This window comes from Bos grunniens, chromosome 11 (assembly GCF_055505025.1).
Source record: "Bos grunniens cultivar Pamir isolate PY7600 chromosome 11, Bosgru_T2T1.0, whole genome shotgun sequence".
NCBI classification, from domain to species: Eukaryota; Metazoa; Chordata; class Mammalia; order Artiodactyla; family Bovidae; genus Bos; species Bos grunniens.
Window position 1 is genome coordinate 58,352,699 of NC_141175.1, and position 21,284 is coordinate 58,373,982.

Genomic DNA, 21,284 nt, shown 5'->3' on the forward strand with positions numbered 1-21,284 from the left:
ATACCAAAAAGCTTTCAGATGGCCAAAACACTGTTGTCTCAGTTCAGTTGCTCGGTCGTGTCTGACTGCCACCCTATGAATTGCAGCATGCCAGACCTCCCTGTCCATCACCAACTCCCGGAGTTCACTCAAACTCAAGTCCATCGAGTCAGGGATGCCATCCAGCCATCTCATCCTCTGTCGTCCCCTTCTGCCCTGAATCCCTCCCAGCATCAGTCTTCCAATGAGTCAACTTCACATGAGGTGGCCAAAGTATTGGAGTTTTCAGCTTTAGCATCAGTCCTAAAGAACACCCAGGACTGATCTTTAGAATGGACTGGTTGGATCTCCTTGCAGTCCAAGGGATTCTCAAGAGTCTTCTCCAACACCACAGTTCAAAAGCATCAATTCTTCGGCGCTCAGCTTTCTTCACATTCCACCTCTCACATCCATACGTGACCACTGGAAAAACCATAGCCTTGACTAGACGGACCTTTGTTGGCAAAGTAATGTCTCTGCTTTTTGATATGCTATCTAGGTTGGTCATGACTTTCCTTCCAAGGAGTAAGCGTCTTTTAATTTCATGGCTGCAATCACCATCTGCAGTGAACCATGGTCAAATAATGACTGTGAGGATGAAGCATCTGTAGGCTGGTGAAGCAGCACCAGAGAAATAATGGCCTTGAGGTTTGGTTCAGCATTTACTAGGATGACACCTGTTGTCAAGGAGCTTGCAGACTGAGGAGAGTGACAAAGGTGGCTTGTCCTCTGCCTAGACCTGGGGTAGAGGTTGGGGATTAACAAGCCTAGGGAGGCTAGTAGGTGCAAAGGCATGAAACTGTGATGGTTACAGCTTGAGAATCAAAAGCATAAAGTGCTAATGAAAGGGAATGTGAAACATGTCACGTTTAAGTTGAAAATCATACTTTTCTACAGTTTCAAGGGGGATGACACTGCTGCTGCTGCTGTGTCGCTTCAGTCGTGTCTGACTCTGTGCGACCCCATAGATGGCAGCCCACCAGGCTCCCCCATCCCTGGGATTCTCCAGGCAAGAACACTGGAATGGGTTGCCATTTCCTCCAATGCATGCATGTCCGACTCTTAGCCACCCCATGGACTGCAGCCCACCAGGCTCCTCCATCCATGGGATTTTCCAGGCAAGAGTACTGGAGTGGGGTGCCATTGCCTTCTCTGGCGATGACACTGGTCAGGGACAAAAGACCTAAATGCTGGCCTATGGTAGGAAGCAAAGCCTTCTGGCTAAACAAACATTGATTACCAGGGTCTGAATACTGAAACCTGGAGAACCCAGATTTCCTCCAGTGAACAGCTTTTCTGAACAGTATTAGGTACCCACAACATTGTCACTTGGAAAATGAGACAGGTGGTACACTAACAGTTGGGGGAAAGTAACATCCTTGCCTGTATCAAGAAAAATACTGGAAGAGTTCCCTTCCAAAACGAACTACTTTTATTATTTTCACCAAGTAAAAAGGGTGGGGCAGCAGTTATGGGAAAGGACACAGTGCCAAGGTATATTGTGTCATTGAGGGTATCTGCAAAAGGACTGAAAACCAGTGTTTCCCACGCATGGTTCTTAGCAACGTGCCCTGTGCCGTAGCTATCTCTAACCCACAAAATGCCTTGTGTGAATCACAGGAACTTACTGCCAGGCTCCACTTGGATCAGTTGAGTGCACTTAGGCCCGACCTGCATAACTTCCTGGCAGCCCTGCTCTGATCTGTCTCTAACTGGATTCCAGTATAAAGGCTGAAAGGACAGAGGTAGGAGAGATGAGTTCAACAGGTCCAAAAAGTAAGAGGTAGAACTGACGGGCCTTGAAATCTTAAGAAATGGAAGGAAAATGGAAGAATCAAAAAACAGCTGCCATTCGGTAATAAGCAGTTGTGGATGAATGCATCTTCCGTTTATGACAGTTAAAAACTCTGGGATAGCCAGGTGGAGCTAGATAAAGTTCTAGAGCACAGGAAAGAAATCTAAGCAGCGGCATCCTTGAAAACCATGGAGCGGACATAATCAACCCAAGTGTGTATGGTGAAAAGCAGCCGCCTCGGAAAGAACCCTGAGATTGGATGGAGTGGAGCATGGGAAAAGAAGGCTGAAAACACATGCAATCCTTTATCAAAGTAACTGGGACTGCCAGCCTGCTGCCACCGGTCTCTGCCTCCACACAGGGTTCCCAATAGGGTTCCCAAACAGGGCCTGTTTTTTGTTTGTTTCTGTTGCTAATTATGCATTCTCACTTCCTAGGCCAGTGCCAGGCCTTTGAATTTTCACAGAATTTAGGATCTTCCTGAATCACATCCAAATCTTATACATCATGACTGTAAACATCCCCTGATTTCATTACATTTGGTTAAATCTCACTTTATATCACCTCGTGCTCATTGAAAACTAGAATAATGCTAAATACTAAGCTTGTTTTTTAGATGTATATCACTATTAATCATCTAAATTCTGTTATCAGTTTAACTCTCTGCTATTCTATGCTCATAACCCCTAGTGAAAAACTGGCTGTATAAATAATAGGAACAAAAAAAAGAATCAAAATTGCAGTGAAGAGAAAATTACCCTGCATCTAAAACCTGATCACCATCCTAATCACACTTTATAATCAGACAAGTTTTAAGCTATGTTATTTCAGAATTACTGTCAGTGATTCTGAAAATTTTAAGAGGCAGGGTGCAAGACCTTAAGCCAAACAGACTTGAGGTTCAGACCATCAGTCAGTCCATCTCTTATTAGGCATATGTCTTTGAGCGAATTATACTACCCCTCAGCCTCAGCTTCCCCAACCACAAAATAAGGCTTATGGCTCTTAAGGAATAAGTGTAATAACGCTGGCACAGGGCTTCACACAGTGCCTGTATAGGGCAAGCACTTAACAGCAGCTGTTATTTTCATGGAACATTAACTCTCTTTTGGCAAGGAGCAAGTCACTTTAAACCTGATTCTTACCCCTTGAAAGACATTTTCACATTGTTTTTTAACCCCACTGCCCAAGCCCCTCAACCTTGGAATTGATAAATCTTATCCTTGCTTTATTTCCTTGGTCCCTCTAATCTATCCTCTCTGAATTTATTATAGCTAGGATATGGAGGAAAAACAAAAAATCTGAAGTAGTTTTTTCACATGTCCACTGCCTATGTAATGGTCCTGTGACTGGCTGCTGCCACATTTGTACTCCACATCTGGCCTCCCTCAGAACTCTGAGTGGACAGGGTGAGAATCCGGCTCAGGAGGGTTAGGATTAGAAGAATCTGTGTTTACAGGACTCGGCTCTCCCGCTGGCTCAAAGGGTCGCAAGTTGGCATAAGTCACTTCTTGGGCCAGCTGCTCCAGGGAAGGGCGGCCAAATGCCAGATTTCGAAGTGAGATACAAGTCATGAGAAAGCTGAAAAAGATGGGAAATAGCCAGCTGTCCAAACTCCTATTTCAACACAGGCAATCCTGCCAAAGCCCTCAGAGGACACCTGGTCATCTGGCCTCTCACCCACAGATAAGAATCTCCCCCCAGACACCCCCATCCCAGCTGGAAGGGCACCCCACTCTTCACACAGTCTGACTGAGGATTCCAGGGTGGGGTAGGAATAACGCACAGGAAATAAGCTGAGTCGGAACAAGACAGTGCCCATCAGACATACCATTTACTCTCCCAATCAATCAGGGAGAGGAGCAAGGAGAGAGGAAAAAGGGAGAAGTTTAGCACTGGATTGTCCTCTCCTGGGAAAGAGTCCCTAATGTTACTCTCACCAGAGAACAGTGACCCAGCCTGCAAACATCTGATAACAAAGTACTATACAGTAAAGCTTACCTGCGGCGAAAGATAAAGAGCTTTCGCAGCAAGAAGCGGACAAGTCGCTCGTGGAAAGGGGCATTTCGCCGGCGTTCAATCTCCTGGAGCCTTTGCTGGCGTCTAAGGAAGGTCTGGACCAGTGGTGTTGGCTCAGGGCCGCCTTTGACTTCCCCTTCGAGCAGAGGTTGCAGCTCTGGAGGCAGAGGCCCTGTTTCTGTCCGGAAGAGGGCAAAAAGAGGAATCACTGAGAAAAGAGCATTCTCTCTTCTAGAACTCCTCTTTCCCCAGCTAGAAGCTTCAAATTCATTCGTTAAGTGGGCAGATCCTCGATCATGACCCCGACTTCCTATAAAGTGGGCTCTCTCAGCCCAAATCTTCAGATACTCACCACTTCCATTCTCCACCTTCTCCTTCAATTCTTGAAGATACGCCAGGTCTTGCTCGAGTGCAACCTCTGTAGTGTTGACGTAGATGTACATGTAGCAGGAAGGACTGGACGACACTGTGTACACCTTATGGTACTCACCAGCCGGCAACTGAAAAGGGGGAAGAAATGCATCTCTCATGCTCTAGCCTTTCGCTAGCCAGCCTGTGGCCTCCCTCCACTTCCCCACCTCCATCTTTTTTCTTATATATTGGAATCCAAAGGAACTGACCTCTAGAATCCTGAATGAGGCTATTTATAGCCCCCAGGGCCCTTGCTTTTTCAGCCCCACTGCATTGTTGTTATTTAGTCGCTAAGTCATGTCCAGCTCTTTCGTGACCCCATGGACTGTAGCCCACCAGGCTCCTCTGTCCATGGGATTTTCCAGGCAAGAATGCTGGAGCGGGTTGCCACTTCCTTCTCCAAGGGATCTTCCTGACCCAAGGATTGAACCTACATCTCCTGCAATTGGCAGGTGGATTCTTTATCAACTGAGCCACTAGGGAAGCCTCCCACTGTGTTACTCTTACGTTAAAGGATTTTGCATTTATACTAAATCAACTACACTCATCAAAAGTTTTCTATCATTGTTAATTCAAGCCAAATACCTGCATTTTTTCTCCCTCCTGAAGAGTCTGGTTCTTCTGTTCTGCCACCAGCTCCACGGTCACCTCCCCCTGCAGCAGCTGGATGCTAGTGTTGCCCAGGTCTTCACTCACGAAGTTCTCCAGGTGCAGCCCTGCCAGGGGCAAGAGTTCCCATCCCACCCCAAGGTGGCGTGAACTCACTCCCAGTCAGAACAGAGAAATCACACCTTCACCAGCACTTTCACCTCGGGTTTCAAAAACCAGCCTCCCACCAGGAGCAGACCCTCCCGGCTCCATCACACACTGTGTCCCTGGCCTAGGAGGCCAGAAAGGAGACAGCAAAGCCTTTGTGCTTTCTTCCATACCAGGGAAATCTGCAATGAAGACCACTTCGGTGTGGTTGTCCAGGCTGCTCTTGATCTCCTGTAGTTTAGTTCTCCAGGGAGACAGGTCCATCAGCAGTGGCTGCAGCCAAGGTGTACGCTGGAAGGGCGACCAGGCAGCCTGCACGATGTCCACACGAGGGTCAAAAATCCTTAGGGAAAGAAATCATGTTCTAAGGCCATAGCCACCTACATACTGCAATTTCCAGTTCTGTTCATCACTGTTCCCGGATAGAACAAACAGGGTTTTCCAGAAAGAAGAAACAGCCTATGTCAGCATGTTACTGCCAGTTGGGGACAGAGAAACAGAAGAGGGGAAAGAGGTTCTGGAGCACTGGGAAGAATGGGGGTTAGTGGCCGCCTGAGGAGAGTTAACAGTTTCTAAGAGAATGAGTTCCCTTTTCTTCGGGATGACGGTGCCCTCTGCTGGATGCAATCGGCTATGCCCACAACCAGGTCAACAGGGACATGCACCAGTGGACAGCCTTGCAAGCAAGACAACACTGAGGAGCACAGGCTAGTCATCTGGGCCAAAAAAAGCTGGACTTCACGTTTTCCCCCTTCTCTGCTCCCCTTGCCCACCTCTGCTGGAAGCGGTCATTGATGGAGACCCAAATATCAAAGTAGATCTGGGGCTCAGTGACATTGTACTTGGGCAGCAGGCGGCTCAGGCAAGTGGCATATTGCTTCAGCATGTCTGCATGGTCCTTCCAACGCCGGCTCTGTGTGAATACCTGCCCCAAACCCCCACATTAGTCCCACCTCGTTGTTATTGAGCTTCCAGACATGTCATGCAGTGCCGAAGGCACAAAAAGATCCCTGTCTGCTGCCAGTTTTGACAGGGAAGAAAAAAAAAATGAGAACCAAAAAACTTTATGGAAGAATTTTTTTCATCGCTGGGCTAGCGGTACTCACCTTTCTAAGTCTCATCTCAATTGAGGGACGTGAATGACACTGCCCCATTTCAACCCCCACAAAAGAAGGTTCCACCTGGCTCCAGAGAAAGGGCAAAGTGGACCCACAGAGACCAGACCCCAAAGCTCCAGGGGGCCTCTGAAGGCCAGGAAGTTAGTGGCATCTCACCCCAGGGTTGAGGTAGCCCAGTTCACCGGTGCGGCCATCACGGTAGGTGATCTTCACGTGCTGGTGGGAGCGGGAGTGCACCATCATGTCCCAAGAGTAGCCGTATAGCCCGTTGGTCCAGTTGTTGTACCCCTGAGGAGGCAGGGTGGTGGGAATCAGCTCCATGCTCCTCATGCTAATGCTGTCCTCTGCCCAGAGAGGTCCCCAGACCTGCCCGCTTCTCTCCTGAGCACTGTCCCCTCCACCACTATCCAAGCGGACCCTCAGCCCACACGCACCTGGGTGAGGAAGTGGGAATAGGGCAAGAAGAGCTGCTCCAGGAGGTAGAGCAGGGTGAAGGCAGTGCTCAGCTGGTGGCGCAGCCCTGGCTTCTGACTGCCTCTGGCCCGGCTCCTCTTATACATACAGGAAGTGCTGGGCTGAGGGGCAGTCCTGAGGGGCAGCAGCTCTTGCAGCTTTTTCGGGCAGTGAGCTACCAGCTTCCGAGGCCATTCAGGAGAGCAGAAGAGAGGGCTGCTGGCCAGCATGACGTAGGGGAACATGCCTAGAACAGCGGGGAAGAAATCAGCACTTCAGGAGTTGGGCTGGAAAACGTGGCTCATCCCCTCCACACCTCCCCTTCTCCTAGGCAGCCTCTCCCAGGTATTTCACTTATGAAGAAAGAAATTCTCAACTGGAGCCTATTACTTCCCACAGAAACAAAACATACTAGCTGAGCCCAAAAGCCCTGGGCCGCTTTCCCATCTGTTTCCATCTCTCAGAGATGACGTCCGGCTCAGCTTAGCTCCTGTTCCTGTCACCGTCTCCCCCTGCCACACGGGCTGCTGGTTCGTCCCTCCCCTGCACACCTGTGGCTTCCTGTTTCCCACCAGATTATAGGAACTGACCAATACTGAAAAGCTGGGAATTCATGCAGTGGAAGTAGGACACGAAGACGAAGCCGATGGGTCTTGAGGCATCAAAGAAGAGCAGGAAACCGGCTGAGAGGTCGAGCAGCAGTCCGCACCAGTGCACCACCAGCAGACTCGTCATCTCCTCGGACAACACAAGTCTGCAGACACCAGGGTCAAAGCTCAGGCACTAGCACACATGGAATACTCACAGTTGAGGCACCTCTGCTACCCTCTCCATGCTGCATGATCCACCCCGGCAGAAGGGTAGAGAACTCCACCCAAAGACATCCTCTGGGAGGGTTTTCCAACCCCTTTTCATTCCCACAAAATTAAGAGTGTTAGTCGCTCAGTTGTGTCCAACTCTTTACGACCCTAGGGACTACAGCCCACCAGGCTACTCTGTCCATGGGATTTTCCAACCCAGGTATTGAACCTGGGTCTCCTGCATTGCAGGCTGGTGGTTCTTTACCATCTGAGCCACCAGGGAATCTCACATACTTCAGGTGTCCAATTTCTTTCAACATGCCCTAAGTAATAAGCAAGGGCAGAGCTCCCAGAGCAAAATTTGACTGAGCAGTGTGTGTGTTGTGCAAGGCAGGTTCTTCCTGGAGGTATACCAGAAGAGAAACTTTAAAAGGGGAACGCTGGGCTGATATAATGATGTCAAACTTCCGGAACTGGGAAGTGTCAGGGCAGAGGGAAGAGTACAAAGTAAGACAAGAAGGGAGTTCCCTGTTGGTCCAGTGGTTAAGAATCCGCCTGCCAATGCAGGGGACACGGGTTCGATCCCTGGTCTGGGAAGATTCCACAGCCATGGAGGAACTAAGCCCACTCGCTGCAACTACTGAGCCCACACACCTGGAACCCATGCTCTGCAACTAGAGCAGCCACAGTAATGAGAAGCCCACACACCACAGCTAGACAGTAGCCCCTACTTGCCACAACTAGAGAAAGTCTATAGCAACAAAGACCCAGCGCAGTCAAAAGTAACATTAAAAAAAGGAAGGCCAAAGGAAGAAGAGATGGGAGGAAAAGAGAAGTCAGAGAGAAGCAGCTCTGCTTTGGGAAGAGTTATTAACAATGGTTTTGTTTGGGAAGGGGAGCTGACTGTCCATATCTTGGCATGCCAGTTGAGGAATCTGGGCAAGAGGCTGGGGCAGCCACCCAAGGACAGAGGCCCCATCACAGCAACTGCTGGGGCACTGACTCACTCTCCAAGTCACCTAGTGCTGGCACTTCCCTTTCCTTTATTTCTTTTCCCTTCATTCCGGCCCATGCTGTAAGTCTCCCAGGGGCAGCCAAGCCTAGATCTTTTGACATCATCAACTCTGCCTTCTGCTGAAGAGGGAGATGAGTGGACAGAGTGAAGCATGCAGCAAATTTAGGCAAAGTGGGAGCAGCAGCTAGGACCGTAGACCTGAAGGAGGTGAGCCCCCCAACCCTGCACCTGGCCGCTCTAGGCCTCTGCCCTGCCGCTCACTTGAAAGGGCTGAAGAGCCAGTGCCGTGACAGGTATTCCATAGAGTAGCCTTCCACCCAGTCTGCGTCCAGCTTCTTTATGCCCGCAATGAAGTACACGATGAAGATCTGCAAACACAATATGCAAAACGAATATTCACACAAAGTCAGAGCCTCATCCTCCACAGACAGTCACAAATCAGTTCTGACCTCAGTCCAGGGCCTGAGAGACGAGATCTACTCATTCATCTCAGACGTTCACTCACCTAACATCCTACAGATATCAGGCACAGTATTAGGCAAAGTCAGGACGGAAAAGTCGGGCTTCCCTGGTGGCTCAGATAGTAAAGAATCTGATTACAATGCAGGAGACCTGGGTTCCATCTCTGAATTGGGAAGATCCCCTGGAGAAAGGAATGGCAACCCACTCCAGTATTCTTGCCTGGAGAATTCCATGGACAGAGGAGCCTGGCGAACCACAGTCCATGTGGCTGCAAAGAGTCAGACAGGACTGAGCAACTAACACTTTCACTTTACTTTCACTTTTGAAGGCAAGTCATGAAGCACAGAGGTTACTCTTTCTTCATGAGGATTCTAATCTAGTGGGAATAAAGCTCTTTCTTTGTATGACAAGGTGAGAGATCCCAGAGATTAGGAAGTAGCTTAGATTAGAAAACAGGGAGAAGCCAGGCCAGCTTTCCAGCAAAAAGGGAAAAAGGGATGTCCCTGGTGGTCCAGTAGATGAGAATCTACCTACCAATGCAAGGGACATGGCTTCAAATCCTGATGTAGGAAGATCCTACATGTTGAGGGGCAACTAAGCCCATGCACCACACAACTAGTGAGCCCACACTTTAGAGCCCACAAAGCTCTCTTGCCTAGAGCCCATGCTCTGCAATCAGAGAAGCCACCACAATGAGAAACTGGGGCACAGCACTCAAGAGTAGCCCTTGCTCTCCACAACTAAAGAGAGACTCGTATGCAGCAACGAATACCCAGCATAGCCAAAAATAAAATAAATAAATAAAAAATTTTTTAAATAGTTGAGTTTCAAAAAGGAGGAAGGAGGAGGAGAAGATTCAGGGAGGCCAAGCAGAGTGAAGTCTGGCAGTGGGCGGCCATGCTGCCAACGGCTGTGAAGAACACCCCCTCTCTCCTGCAATCTGGTACCTGGCCACGCAACACAGCATAGTTCCAAAGGGGCACGTGGGCGTTCCGCTTCCGGGCTCTCAGCAGGCCATCCACAGACCTGCAATTGAGAGGGAGAACGGTAGGGGACGGGTTCTTAGTCCAGTCCCATTTCTACCTTGCTTTTTAAATGTAATCATCTCTCTATTCCAGGATATCTCTGTAGTGATCTCTCTATTCTAGGACGTCTCCCACATCTTCTCAGTTCTCTCTGAGGCCCTTTCGAATTATTTGAGCACCTTGTAACGATCATTTCAAGTCATAACAGAAACTACTAGTCGTAACTACTAGTGAGTTATAACAACAACAAAATATTCAGTGTTTAACATCTGTTAGTTAGCAAATTAGTCTCCTCATAAACCAGGAAAAAGACTACAACGCTAGCTCCAGAAGAAAGGGGCTGTAGACCCTCCATTCCCCACCCCATGGCCACAGGGCAGCTGGCAGTAAGACTAGTATATACTGACCTCGTGTTACCTGCATGAGGGGAGGTGTACTTCCCCCTGCTCCACCTGCCACCCCATCCACTGCATGGGACAAGGGCATAAAGAATCACTGCTGCTGCTGCTAAGTCATTTCAGTCGTGTCCGACTCTGTGCGACCCCATAGATGGCAGCCCACCAGGATCCCCGTCCCTGGGATTCTCCAGTCAAGAACACTGGAGTGGGTTGCCATTTCCTTCTCCAATGCATGAAAGTGAAAAGTGAAAGTGAAGTCTCTCAGTCATGTCCGACTCTTAGCGACCCCATGGACTGCAGCCTACCAGGCTCCTCCATCCATGGGATTTTCCAAGCAAGAGTACTGGAGTGGGGTGCCACTGCCTTCTCCGAAAGAATCACTGATATGCAAAAAAAAAAAAAGATTACAGTGCTAAAATAGGACTAAATTTGAAAAACAAGGAATTTCAGGGAATGTTTACAAAGCTGGTGTATGAAAATATACATAGTGCATTTAAAGCAAAGTTTCAGTTTTCAAGACAAACTGACATTTCACAGACCTGGATGCTAGGATCTAGCTGAGAATGGACAAAACCAGGCTACTAAGATTAGATGTATTCTGGGGAGGCAGAAGCAAAGCAGGTTTTCAAGAAGACACAGAATGAGCAGAGAAGCCAGGAAAGGGGCAGGTTATTATACTTGTGCTCAGGAGCACTGGAGTCTGCCACTAGGGAGACCTGGAGTCTCATTTATGCCTCTTAACTGCTCAGTGACCTTAGACAAATCCTTTATTTCTGTAAGCCTTAATTTCTTCATTTATAAAATGGGAACTCCATGTTATAACCACGGGGTTATAACATGGAAAAAGCAAAAATGTTTAGCATAGTGCTTGGCATGTGGAAAGCCTTTAGTGAATGATCAGTCGGTATTTTTTCAAATTGTGCAAAAATTACAAAAATGAGATTTTCTGGGGTATTCTGTCAAAGAGTGTTAGTCACTCAGTCATGTCCAACTCTTTGTGACCCCATGGACTGTAGCCCATCAGGGCTTCTCTGTCTATGGAATTCTCCAGGCAAGAATACCAGCCATTCCCTTTTCCAGGGGATCTTCCTAATCCAGGGATCAAACCTGGGTCTCCTGCATTGCAGGAGGGTTCTTTACCATCTGAGCCTCCAAGAAAGCCCAACTACTTCTCAATTCTTTATGATGAGAGCTGGCCACTCTGAATGAATGTAAAGGTTTACAAAAAGGGGATATCTGCATAGGTGTACTGACGATTGACATGTGATTAATGACTGATAAATCACTAACAAATCCAGTGTTTGAGGTTTTCTTTCCACGCCCATGTTACTGACAGCTCATACTTGCTTTTCACTTAGTAATAGAAGGATTCCTTAAAGATCATCAGTTCTGCAACCCTGTCTCCAAATCCCTTTTCCACCTCCCCTGAAAGATGGTCACATAAGCCAGAGGTGGGGGAGGGTTACCTCCTCCAGGGACAGCACTGCTGAGCAGCCCTGGTGGGCCCTCTCCTTCTGACATGCCTCTGCCCCACATCAGTGTCTACTCTTGGCTCTAATTCTGTCCCTCACAGAGAAAGTCTGCTCCCTCTTCCACATGACCACCCTCGAAGTATTTGAAAATAGCTATGTCTGGCTTTAGTCTTCTCTTCTTCTAAGAGGATTACAGGAAGTGGACAGATCAAGGCACCTGGGGAGATAGGGAAAGAGTGAAGGGGTGGGAATGGAGCCACTCTGCTTGTGGTCACCCTCAGAACTCCCACCTCGCTGACCGTCACCCCTCCGGAATCCATCCAAGTCACCTTTGCTTGTTTACAAGTTATGTTTACTCTGCAAAGCACGGTTGAAGATATGCTTGCTGGGACAAGTGCTAGGACCTTACTGGGCCCTACCTCTGGTGACCATCCTGACACAGCCAACCCCTCCCTCGTTCCCCCAGACTCATACCAGTAGTGGTGTGCATCCACAAATGTCAGCTGAAAGGCCAACAAGCCATACAGATAGGAGTGGTTGTTCCACGACGTCTTGTCCAAGAGAAACACATACCAGTATGGCAGCAGGAATAACACACAGCTTATCCGGTAGCACAGGCCCAGCATCATGCCCAGTGCCCCTGGGATTGGTAGGGGAGAAGATTAAAAGGTCAAAGGGTCACCACAGGCCCAGCTCCCCTGGGACAGCCTATGGGTGGGGTTAAGAAAATCATCAGACATTTTACAGTCAGATAAAAATAAATTTCAACTAAATGTTATTTCAATATTTTAAAAAGAGTTAAGGGGTCACAGCTCAGATGACACACAGGATATTATAATATCCTGCTTATAATTTCAGCAGGATGAAATTATAAGTTATAGAATAAGTGAAATAAGAAAACCTAGAGAATTCCCTGGCTGTCCAGCGGTTAGGACTTAGTGTTTTCAATGCCAAGGGCCTAAGTTCGATCCCCAGTCAGGGAACTAAGATCTCGCAAACCATGTGGCACAGCCAAAAATAAAAATGAAACCCAAGACCCTGGTCATTCACCAGCATGCTTCGGATTTCTGTGTATTAAGTAGGCCAGTCAATACGCCCGTCTCTCCTGCAGTTTCTCTCACCCAGAAACATGATGGTGTAGATCAGATACATCCAGTCAAGTGGCAGTGGCTGCAAGGCGTCCAGTAAGGGGAAGCGACACACCTCCAGGCCATCCAGGTATCTTCGGTCTAGGGAGCTGAGACCACGCTCCTGGGGTATGTCCAGCACCATCATCAGCCCTGAGAAGGCAGAGAGAGAAGGTGCCGATAGGCCTCAGCAAAGGCAACCATGGAACATACTGGAATACAGTCAGGCACACCCAGCTCCAGAAATAATTCATTCAACAATAATCATGCTTCCTAAGTCGCTTCAGTCGTGTCTGACTCTTTTTAATCCCACGGACTGGAGCCCTGTCCATGGGATTCTCCAGCCAAGAATACTGGAGTGGGTTGCCATTTCCTCCTCCAGGGGATCTCCTGACCCGGGGTTCGAACCCGCATCTCCTGCATTGACAGGCAGGTTCTTTACCACTCGTGCCACCTGAGAATTGGTTGAGTGCCTACTCTGTGCTAGGCATTGTGCCAGTTGTGGGATGTCAGCCACTGCACCTCCCTGAGCCAATTCCCCATTTGTGAGAAGGGGCTCATAATATTTTGCAGGGTCTCAGAGAAGATTAAATGAAAGAAGCATACAAAGTGCTATCGAAGCTATTCAGGTTTTGATAGTCATGTTTGTAAAGGTCTGTCCTATTGGCTACACAAAGTGCTCTGGGGTGATGCGCCCTCAACCTCTTTTACTTCCTGGCACAGCAGTATCTGGCCAGCACACTAGGGTAAACAGAAGGGCTACTCAGGTCAGGAAGCCAGCTCCAAATTAAGGTAGGATTTCTCAACCCCAGGACAATTCAGTTTGGCCTGGTTAATTATTTGCTGGAGGTTTACCCTGTGGTTCATAGGTCATTCAGCAGCATCCCTGATTTCTGTGTAGATGCCAGTAACCACTTCTTCCCCTTCCCCCACACCTAGTTGTGACAAATACAAACGTCTAGAGACATTGCCAAATGTACCCTGGAGAGTAAAAGCGTCTCCAGTTGAGAACCACTGGGTTAGGTAGATTAATATCTCGGCATGTCTGTAACCCATTCCAAACATACATGCTGTGGCCTATGAGTTAGAAAGGTCTGGATTAGGGAGTCACAGCCTAAATGGCTGCTTTGTCACCCCTGCCATTTCTCTGAAGTCTAGTCCTTAGCGTAGTTACTGGAAAACTTCATTCCACAAATAAAATGGGTTCCTGTTCCCCTGTCTCTGTATTTCCTGTAGCCTTGGATCAAAGCACTTCTGATCTCCAAGCCCTAATCAGAGGAGACAAAACTGGGTTACAAAGAGTTCTTCCAGGATATTAGTCACTTCAGCTTTTAGAAAAAGGAAGGTTAGTCCACTAAACAAGAAAGTATCCAAGAAATGGACAAGGAACCATTGTCATTCTCTCACCCCCAACCATGCTGGCACCTCCCAGACACTGGACTTACCGAAGAGAAAACGGAAGACTGCCAGGCCTGCAGGATCCGTGGGTCTATTCAGCAGGGTCACCAGCCTCTCCCAGCTGGACACATCTGTCCACTCAAAACCCAACAGTTTCCCCATTCGGCTGCCCTGACGGGGCCCTGAAGTCTGTGCAGCCTTGTCTTTCTTTACTTTGTCTGCAACCAATAAATGGAGAGAGTTGCACGTGCACGTATGGGAATGGAGATGTTTTAAAACAGACTCCTTCTCAAATCAGAGAAATCTCCGTCTAGGGCTTCTGCCTACCTGGGTTCACCCACTGATCTCTGACTGCTCGAAACATCCCTGCAGTGCAGCCCCTCCTCCAGGATCCCCCAGTGCCCCAGAACCTTTCTCAGACTGCAGCCCCCTAATCGCAAAGCGTCCTGAATGTCATCAACCCACCCCAAAACAGAAGACTGCAAACTCTCTCTACAAAGCCCTTCCCAACCGAGGCTCCCTTCCCCAGGTTCCGCAGGGCATCCCTGCCCTACCCCTCTGAAAGTTGCGCCCCTCTCTATGCGCCACAAGGCGGGGCTCTGAGCCTACCTGAGCCCCGCGGGGCCCGCGCGGGCCGAGCGGAGACCGCCATGGCCTCTGCGAGGTAGATATGCCACAGCAACAACCTCCGAGCCCGGGGGCGTCGCAAGGGGCGGCTCCCCTAAGCCCCGCCTCCCCGACACATCAGCACGCACGAGGCCGGCCGGAAAGCGCCAGGACTGTCGTGAAGGGCCCTAGTCGGCCGCGCTGGACTCCCTGCTTGGCGGTAGAGGGCGGAACGAGGGGTCTGGGGGCGGGGCAACGAGGTCGCGAGGGGGCGTGGTCAGACCCCGCCTTCCCTGGTGACCGTGGAGTGAAGGTGTACGCGGACCTGTCTCTTTTCTGTCAAGTACCTAGTCTCGTCCCTGAGGCCTCCCTAGCCCTCTCCGCTCTCTCAACCTAAAGAAGACTGGGCGCCCACGACCTCCCTGGGTCCCTTCCCGCCCCTATTAGGTCGCTGCAGATCTGTGAACGGTGCGGGCGCAAAAGTCAGACTCTTTCCAGGGAGTTTCCCGCCCAGTTGAGGATGCACCGGGGAGGGCTGTCCCGGCCTGGAACCAGAGATTTGAAAGCAGCAGGAAAACCGGAACAACCTGACCGCAGAAGGAATGCAGAGTAGGGGCAGTAAATAGAGTGTGTTTGGTTGGGGAAGGTGAGTCTTGAACAGCTTTTTCATTGTTTCTCTGCCCTGGAATTGACAAGCAGGATCAGAGGACGGCATCTTAGTGCAGGGGTTCTCACATTTTTTAGTCTCAGGACCCCTTTATGTTGCTACACACATTATTGAGAACCCTAAAGAGCTTTTTATGAATAATAGATTATATTTTTCCGTATTTACCCTATTGTAAATTTATCCTGAGAAATGTTTGAAATATGCGTTGATTTACTAAAAGGAAAAAAAAAAAGTCATGAACCCATTACATATTTACATAAATAACATTTTTATGAAAAAATATATTTTCCACACTAAAAAAATATATGAGAATAGTATTGTTTTACATGCAGATCTCTTTAATGCCTGGCTTAATTGAAGAAAGCTGGATTCTCCTTTCTGTTTCTGCATTCCATCTGTTGTGATTGAAGTATATGAAGGAAATCGGGTCTCACAGATACTGTTGGTAAAAAGAGAAGTATGTTATTAGGCTCTTTAGATAATTGTGGATATTCTTTGATACTACACCTAAACTTACAAGTGGTTGTTTTTTTAAAAGTTAGTTAGATGTGGGGGTTTCCCAGTTGGCGCTAGTGGTAAAGAACCTGCCTGCCAAGGCAGGAGACATAAGAGCTGCTGCTGCTAAGTCGCTTCAGTCGTGTCCGACTCTGTGCGACCCCATAGACGGCAGCCCACCAGGCTCTGCCATCCCTGGGATTCTCCAGGCAAGAACACTGGAGTGGGTTGCCATTTCCTTCTCCAATACATGAAAGTGAAAAGTGAAAGTGAAGTTGCTCAGTCGTGTCCGACTCTTAGCGACCCCATGGACTGCAGCCCACCAGGCTCCTCCATCCATGGGATTTTCCAGGCAAGAGTACTGGAGTGGGGTGCCATTGCCTTCTCCGGAGACATAAGAGACAAGGGCTCAATTCCTGGGTTGGGAAGATCCACTGGAGATGGGCATGGCAACCCATTCCAGTATTCCTACCTGGAGAATCCCATGAACAGAGGATTCTGGCTGGCTAGAGTCCATGGAGTCGCAGAGTCAGACACGACTGAAGAGATTTAGCATGCGTGCAATCAGATGTGGGACTGGAAAACATAATGAACTTTACACTCTACTATATTAAAATCAAGCTTTCCTGGGTGTCTTAGACATTAAAAGAATCTGCCTGCAATTCAGGAGACCCCGGTTTGATCCCTGGATGGCCAAGGATCCCTGGAGGAGAAAATGGCAACCTACTTTACTATTCTTGCCTGGAGAATCCCATGGACAGAGGAGCCTGGTGGGCTACAGTCCACGGGGTCACAAAGAGTCGGACACGACTGAGCGACTAATACACACATTAAAATCATTGGTATATCTTGCAGAGGGAAAGGATGAGTGGAAGGACAGTTAGGGACTTTAGAATCAACATGTACACACTGCTATATTTAAAATGGATAACCAATAAAGGCCTACTGTAGAGCATAGGGAACTCTGCTCAATATTATGCAATGACCTAATTGGGGAAAGATTTTGAGAGAGAGTAGATGCGTGTATGGACTTTGCTGATAGCTCAGTTGGTAAAGAATCCACCTGCAATGCAGGAGACCTGGGTTGGATCCCTAGGTTGGGAAGATCCCTAGAGAAGGGAAAGGCTACCCACTCCAGTATTCTGGCCTGGAGAAATCCATGGACTGTAAAGAGTCAGATACGACTGAGTGACTGTCACTGTCACTTTCACTTCACAGGTGCATGTATAACTGAATCACTTTACTATATACCTGAAACTAATACAACACTGTTAATCAACTATACTCAAGTATAAAATAGAAAGTTAAAAAAAAATTGTTGGTATATCTTGCACTTGAATGGATCTTCTACTCCTGACAATTTTATAAAATCATACATATGGTCCTTTGGAAAATACTGACCATCTAAAAACTAAGCTGTGCAGCTCTTCTAAATGTAAAGTTTCTTAAGTGTTGGGAAGCTGCCAGGCACATAGTGGCAGATACAAGTTTTCTCAAATTTTAATTTTCACCTGAAAGCTCAAATTTTACCACTGGCAACAAATACCATCTATTGTTTTCCTTGAATGGAGAGGTTCCTTTCATTTTTGATAAAGTATTTGCTAAATGCACCAGTTTGAATAATCATAGTTCGTCTGTCCAATGTCCTTTCAAGTAATGGTACTTCATTTTAAAAGAAAAAAGGCAAAAACAAAGATGCTTAATATCCTATTAGGATATTGCAAATTTGGCAATTCCCTGGTGATCCAGTGGGCAATTTCACTTTCATGACCTGGGTTCAGTCCCTGGCCTGGGAACTAAGATCCCACAAGCCCCACAGCATGGCCAAAAAATAAAAACAACAGTGAGATTCTAGAAATCCAAGGCTCTGAAAACAACAAATGCTGGTAAGGAAATGGAGCAACAGAAACTCTGCTTACATTGCTGGTAGGAATACAAAACAGTTGGAAGACAGTTTGGCAGTTTCTTACAAAACTCAACATACTCTTACCATATGATCCAGCAATTGTGCTCCTTGGTATTTACTCAAATGAGCTGAAAATTTATGCCCACGCAAAACCTGCACAGGAATGTACCTCAGCTTTATTTATAACTGTCCGAACTTGGAATCAACCAAAATATCCTTCAATAAGTAAATGGATAAAATAAACTAGCACATCCATATGATGGAGTATTCAGTAATGAAATGAGCTGTCAATCCACAAAGACATGGAGGAATCTTAAATGCATATTGCTAAGTGAAAGAAACCAATCTGAAATGGCTACATACCATGTGATAACCTGGAAAAGGCAGAACTTTGGAGATAGCAAAAAGATAGATGTTTTCCAGAAGTTGTGGGGGAGGAAGAGAGAGATGAATAGATGTAGCACAGAGGATTTTTAGAGAAGTGAAACTATTCTGTATGATACTCTAATGGTGTCATGATGAATTCATGTTGCTATATATTTATCAAGACCCATAGAATGTATAATATAAAGAATGAACCCTAGGGACTTTTCTGATAGTCCAGTGGCCAAGACTCCCAATGCAGAGGCTCTGGGTTCAATCTCTGGTCAGGGAACTAGAATCTATACACTGCAACTGCAATCCATACACTCAACTCTGTTGAGCATCCATACAACACATGCTCAACAGAGATCAAAGACCCAGTGTGCTGCAACTGAGACCCGGCAAAGCCAAATGAAAAATAAATAAAAAAGATTTTTTTTAATAAAATTTAAAAAATAGTGACCCCTAATGTAAACCATGAACTTTGTTATTAATATTAGCTCATCAGTTGTCACAAATATATCACACTAATACAAGACGTTAGTACAGGAAAAACAGGGAGACATTAAGGGTGTATGGAACCTACTACTCAAAGAAAAATCTATTAGTTTGAAAATGAAGGTGAGTTGAGTTCACAGTTTAATTGCACAAGTGTTCTTTCTTAGAACAACTATGAGACTATCATTGTATTTGGGTATACAGAAGTATTGTATTTATATTTTCCAGTTCTTCACACAAAATAGTAAAATGATCTGTATGCCTGTGACAGGAATTTATAAAATTAATAATTTTATACTGCTTCACTAACAGTATTCTTTTTATAAATTTTTTTTTCCCTTTTTCTTTCTTTTTTTTTTTGGCTGCATCTCCTGGCATGAGAAACTTCCCCAACCAGGGATCAAACCTGCACCCCCTGCAGTGGAAGCATAGAGCCTTAACCACTGGACCGCCAGGGAAGCTCCAAGAGTATTCTTACTTGACATTGGCATTTTTTAAATGTGGTAAATGTGTGGCAGAGAGGAATGCAGTGACTACTACTACAGTTGGGTACCACGGTCTCTCTCCTGCTAAGTTGCCAACAGTTTTGCCCATTTTTCTTTGCATTATCAGTTCAAATGTTAACACAGTTAAAAAGGCAAATAACATCTCAGTATTATTATAGTAAATTTTGCCCCTAAAGACTTCAGGGGTTCACGGACCATGTGCTGAGAACCACCATCCTAAAGGAAAAAAATTGGCAGGGGTAGATGTGGTAGAGATTATTGGGCACAGATGCAGGTGGATTCACCAAGTGTTCCTGCTGTTGAAGTCTGGCCCACTTCTAGGTCATCCTGATACAACACTTTGGAAGCCATAGATCTATTAATATTTAGGGGATGCATCTCTTAATCCACTGTCAAATCCCAGTCCAGATGAATACATTGTGGATTGGGAAGTTTAGGCCAGATTTTCTAGGATCACTCAAAATTAGATGGCTCCGGACTTCCCTGGTGGTCCAGTCATTAAGAATCCACTTGCCAATTTAGGGGATATGGGTTCAATCCCTGGACTGGGACGGTTCTACATGCCTCAGGCAACTGGGCCTCAGCGTCACAGCTACTGATCCCGTGTGCCGCAGCTACTAGAAACACTATTGGAGAGGAGCCCCTCCTCTCCACAACTGAAGTCCGAGAGCAGCAATGAAGACCCAGAGAAGCCAAAAGCAAATATATAAAAATTTTAAAAATACTACTAGATGGCTCCATTTTTGTTTTATTTATTTTTTTAAACTATTTATTTTTATTTTATTTACCATCTGAGCCACAGGGGCTTCCCTGGTGGCTCAGATGGTAAAGAATCCGCCTGCAATGCAGGAGACTCCGGTTCGAGCCCTGGGTTGGGAAGATCTTCTGGAGAGGGGCATGGCAACCCACTCCAGTACTCTTGCCTGGAGAATCCCATGGACAGAGGAGCCTGGCGGGCTCAGTCCATAGGATCGCAAAGAGTCAGACATGACTAAAGTGACTTGGCACACATACATGCACATGCAGTTAATGGTAAAGCTTATTGTAGATTTTATAAAAGATACAGTGTGATGGTGATCAGAAAAGGAAGAAGTTGAATTTCAGTGGGGAAATCTAGAAGACTTCATGGAAGCAATGATGAATGAAGCGGGATATTCTCTTGTCTCAATGACAAAAGTCCACTTGAGCAAAGATGTAAAAGGGGATGGTTTATTTTGGGAAGGACAGGTAATTTAGTATGGCTAGGGGGCTGGAAGGTGAGTCTCTTGAGAGATAATCTTCAAAAAGCAGGTTTAGAACAATCTTGGCATGCCAAACTAAGGAGTTTAGGCTGTACCCTGGGAGTAGGGTGCTGCATTCTCAAATTGGTGTTTTAGGAAGATAAGGAGCAACCATAGAAGGAATGGATGGGAGAAGATAGTCAGTTTGGAGGTGGATCAGAGAAGAGATCATCCTGGCATTACCTAGGAAGCAGAAGCTTGTATGAAAAGGATGTGGTATATTTGAGAGACTAAGACTTAGTGGTGTCTCAGATATGTAGATGACACCACCCTTATGGCAGAAAGCAAAGAGGACCTAAAGAGCCTCTTGATGAAAGTGAAAGAGGAGACTGAAAAAGCTGGCTTAAAATTCAACATTCAAAAAACTAAGATTATGGCCCCTGGTCCCAGCACCTCATGGCAAATAGATGGGGAAACAATGGAAACAGTGACAGACTTTATTTTCTTGGGCTCCAAAATCACTGCAGACAGTGACTGCAGCCATGAAATTAAAAGACTCTTGCTCCTCGGAAGAAAAGCTATGACCATCCTAGACAGCATATTAAAAAGCAGAGACATTACTTTGTCAACAAAGGTCTGTCTACTCAAAGCTATGGTTTTTCCAGTAGTCATGTACAGATGTGAGATTTGGACCATAAAGAAAGCTGAGCACTGAAGAATTGATACTTTTGAACTGTCATGCTGAAGAAGACTCTT

At 46.9% G+C, this 21,284-nt stretch overlaps 1 protein-coding gene and 1 long non-coding RNA gene across 4 annotated transcripts; one reads left to right on the forward strand and one right to left on the reverse strand.

Annotated features, from left to right (window-relative positions):
• Positions 1-1,432: 1,432 nt before the first annotated feature.
• Positions 1,433-14,963, reverse strand: GGCX (gamma-glutamyl carboxylase). 2 transcript variants are annotated; one of them, XM_086326479.1, is made up of 15 exons: positions 14,877-14,963; positions 14,315-14,485; positions 12,864-13,022; positions 12,217-12,382; positions 9,795-9,873; positions 8,647-8,753; positions 7,161-7,324; positions 6,552-6,817; positions 6,274-6,405; positions 5,773-5,924; positions 5,173-5,342; positions 4,829-4,959; positions 4,185-4,332; positions 3,815-4,010; positions 1,433-3,394 (listed from the first exon to the last, which is right to left on the reverse strand). In XM_086326479.1, exons 1-15 carry the CDS (start codon positions 14,917-14,919, stop codon positions 3,202-3,204), a joined length of 2,277 nt encoding a protein of 758 aa, XP_086182605.1. In that variant the 5' UTR covers positions 14,920-14,963; the 3' UTR covers positions 1,433-3,201. The 2 variants fall into 2 exon arrangements, 1 of the variants encoding a protein (XP_086182605.1); XR_015136760.1 differs by lacking the exon at positions 5,773-5,924.
• A 159-nt stretch (positions 14,964-15,122) lies between these two features.
• Positions 15,123-20,035, forward strand: LOC147363123 (uncharacterized). Of its 2 annotated transcripts, none has more exons than XR_015136762.1 (3): positions 15,123-15,519; positions 19,200-19,305; positions 19,831-20,035. It is a non-coding gene; the product is annotated as an uncharacterized LOC147363123 (long non-coding RNA). The 2 variants fall into 2 exon arrangements; XR_015136761.1 differs by having other exon boundaries at positions 15,153-15,519; positions 15,873-19,305.
• Positions 20,036-21,284: the final 1,249 nt, after the last annotated feature.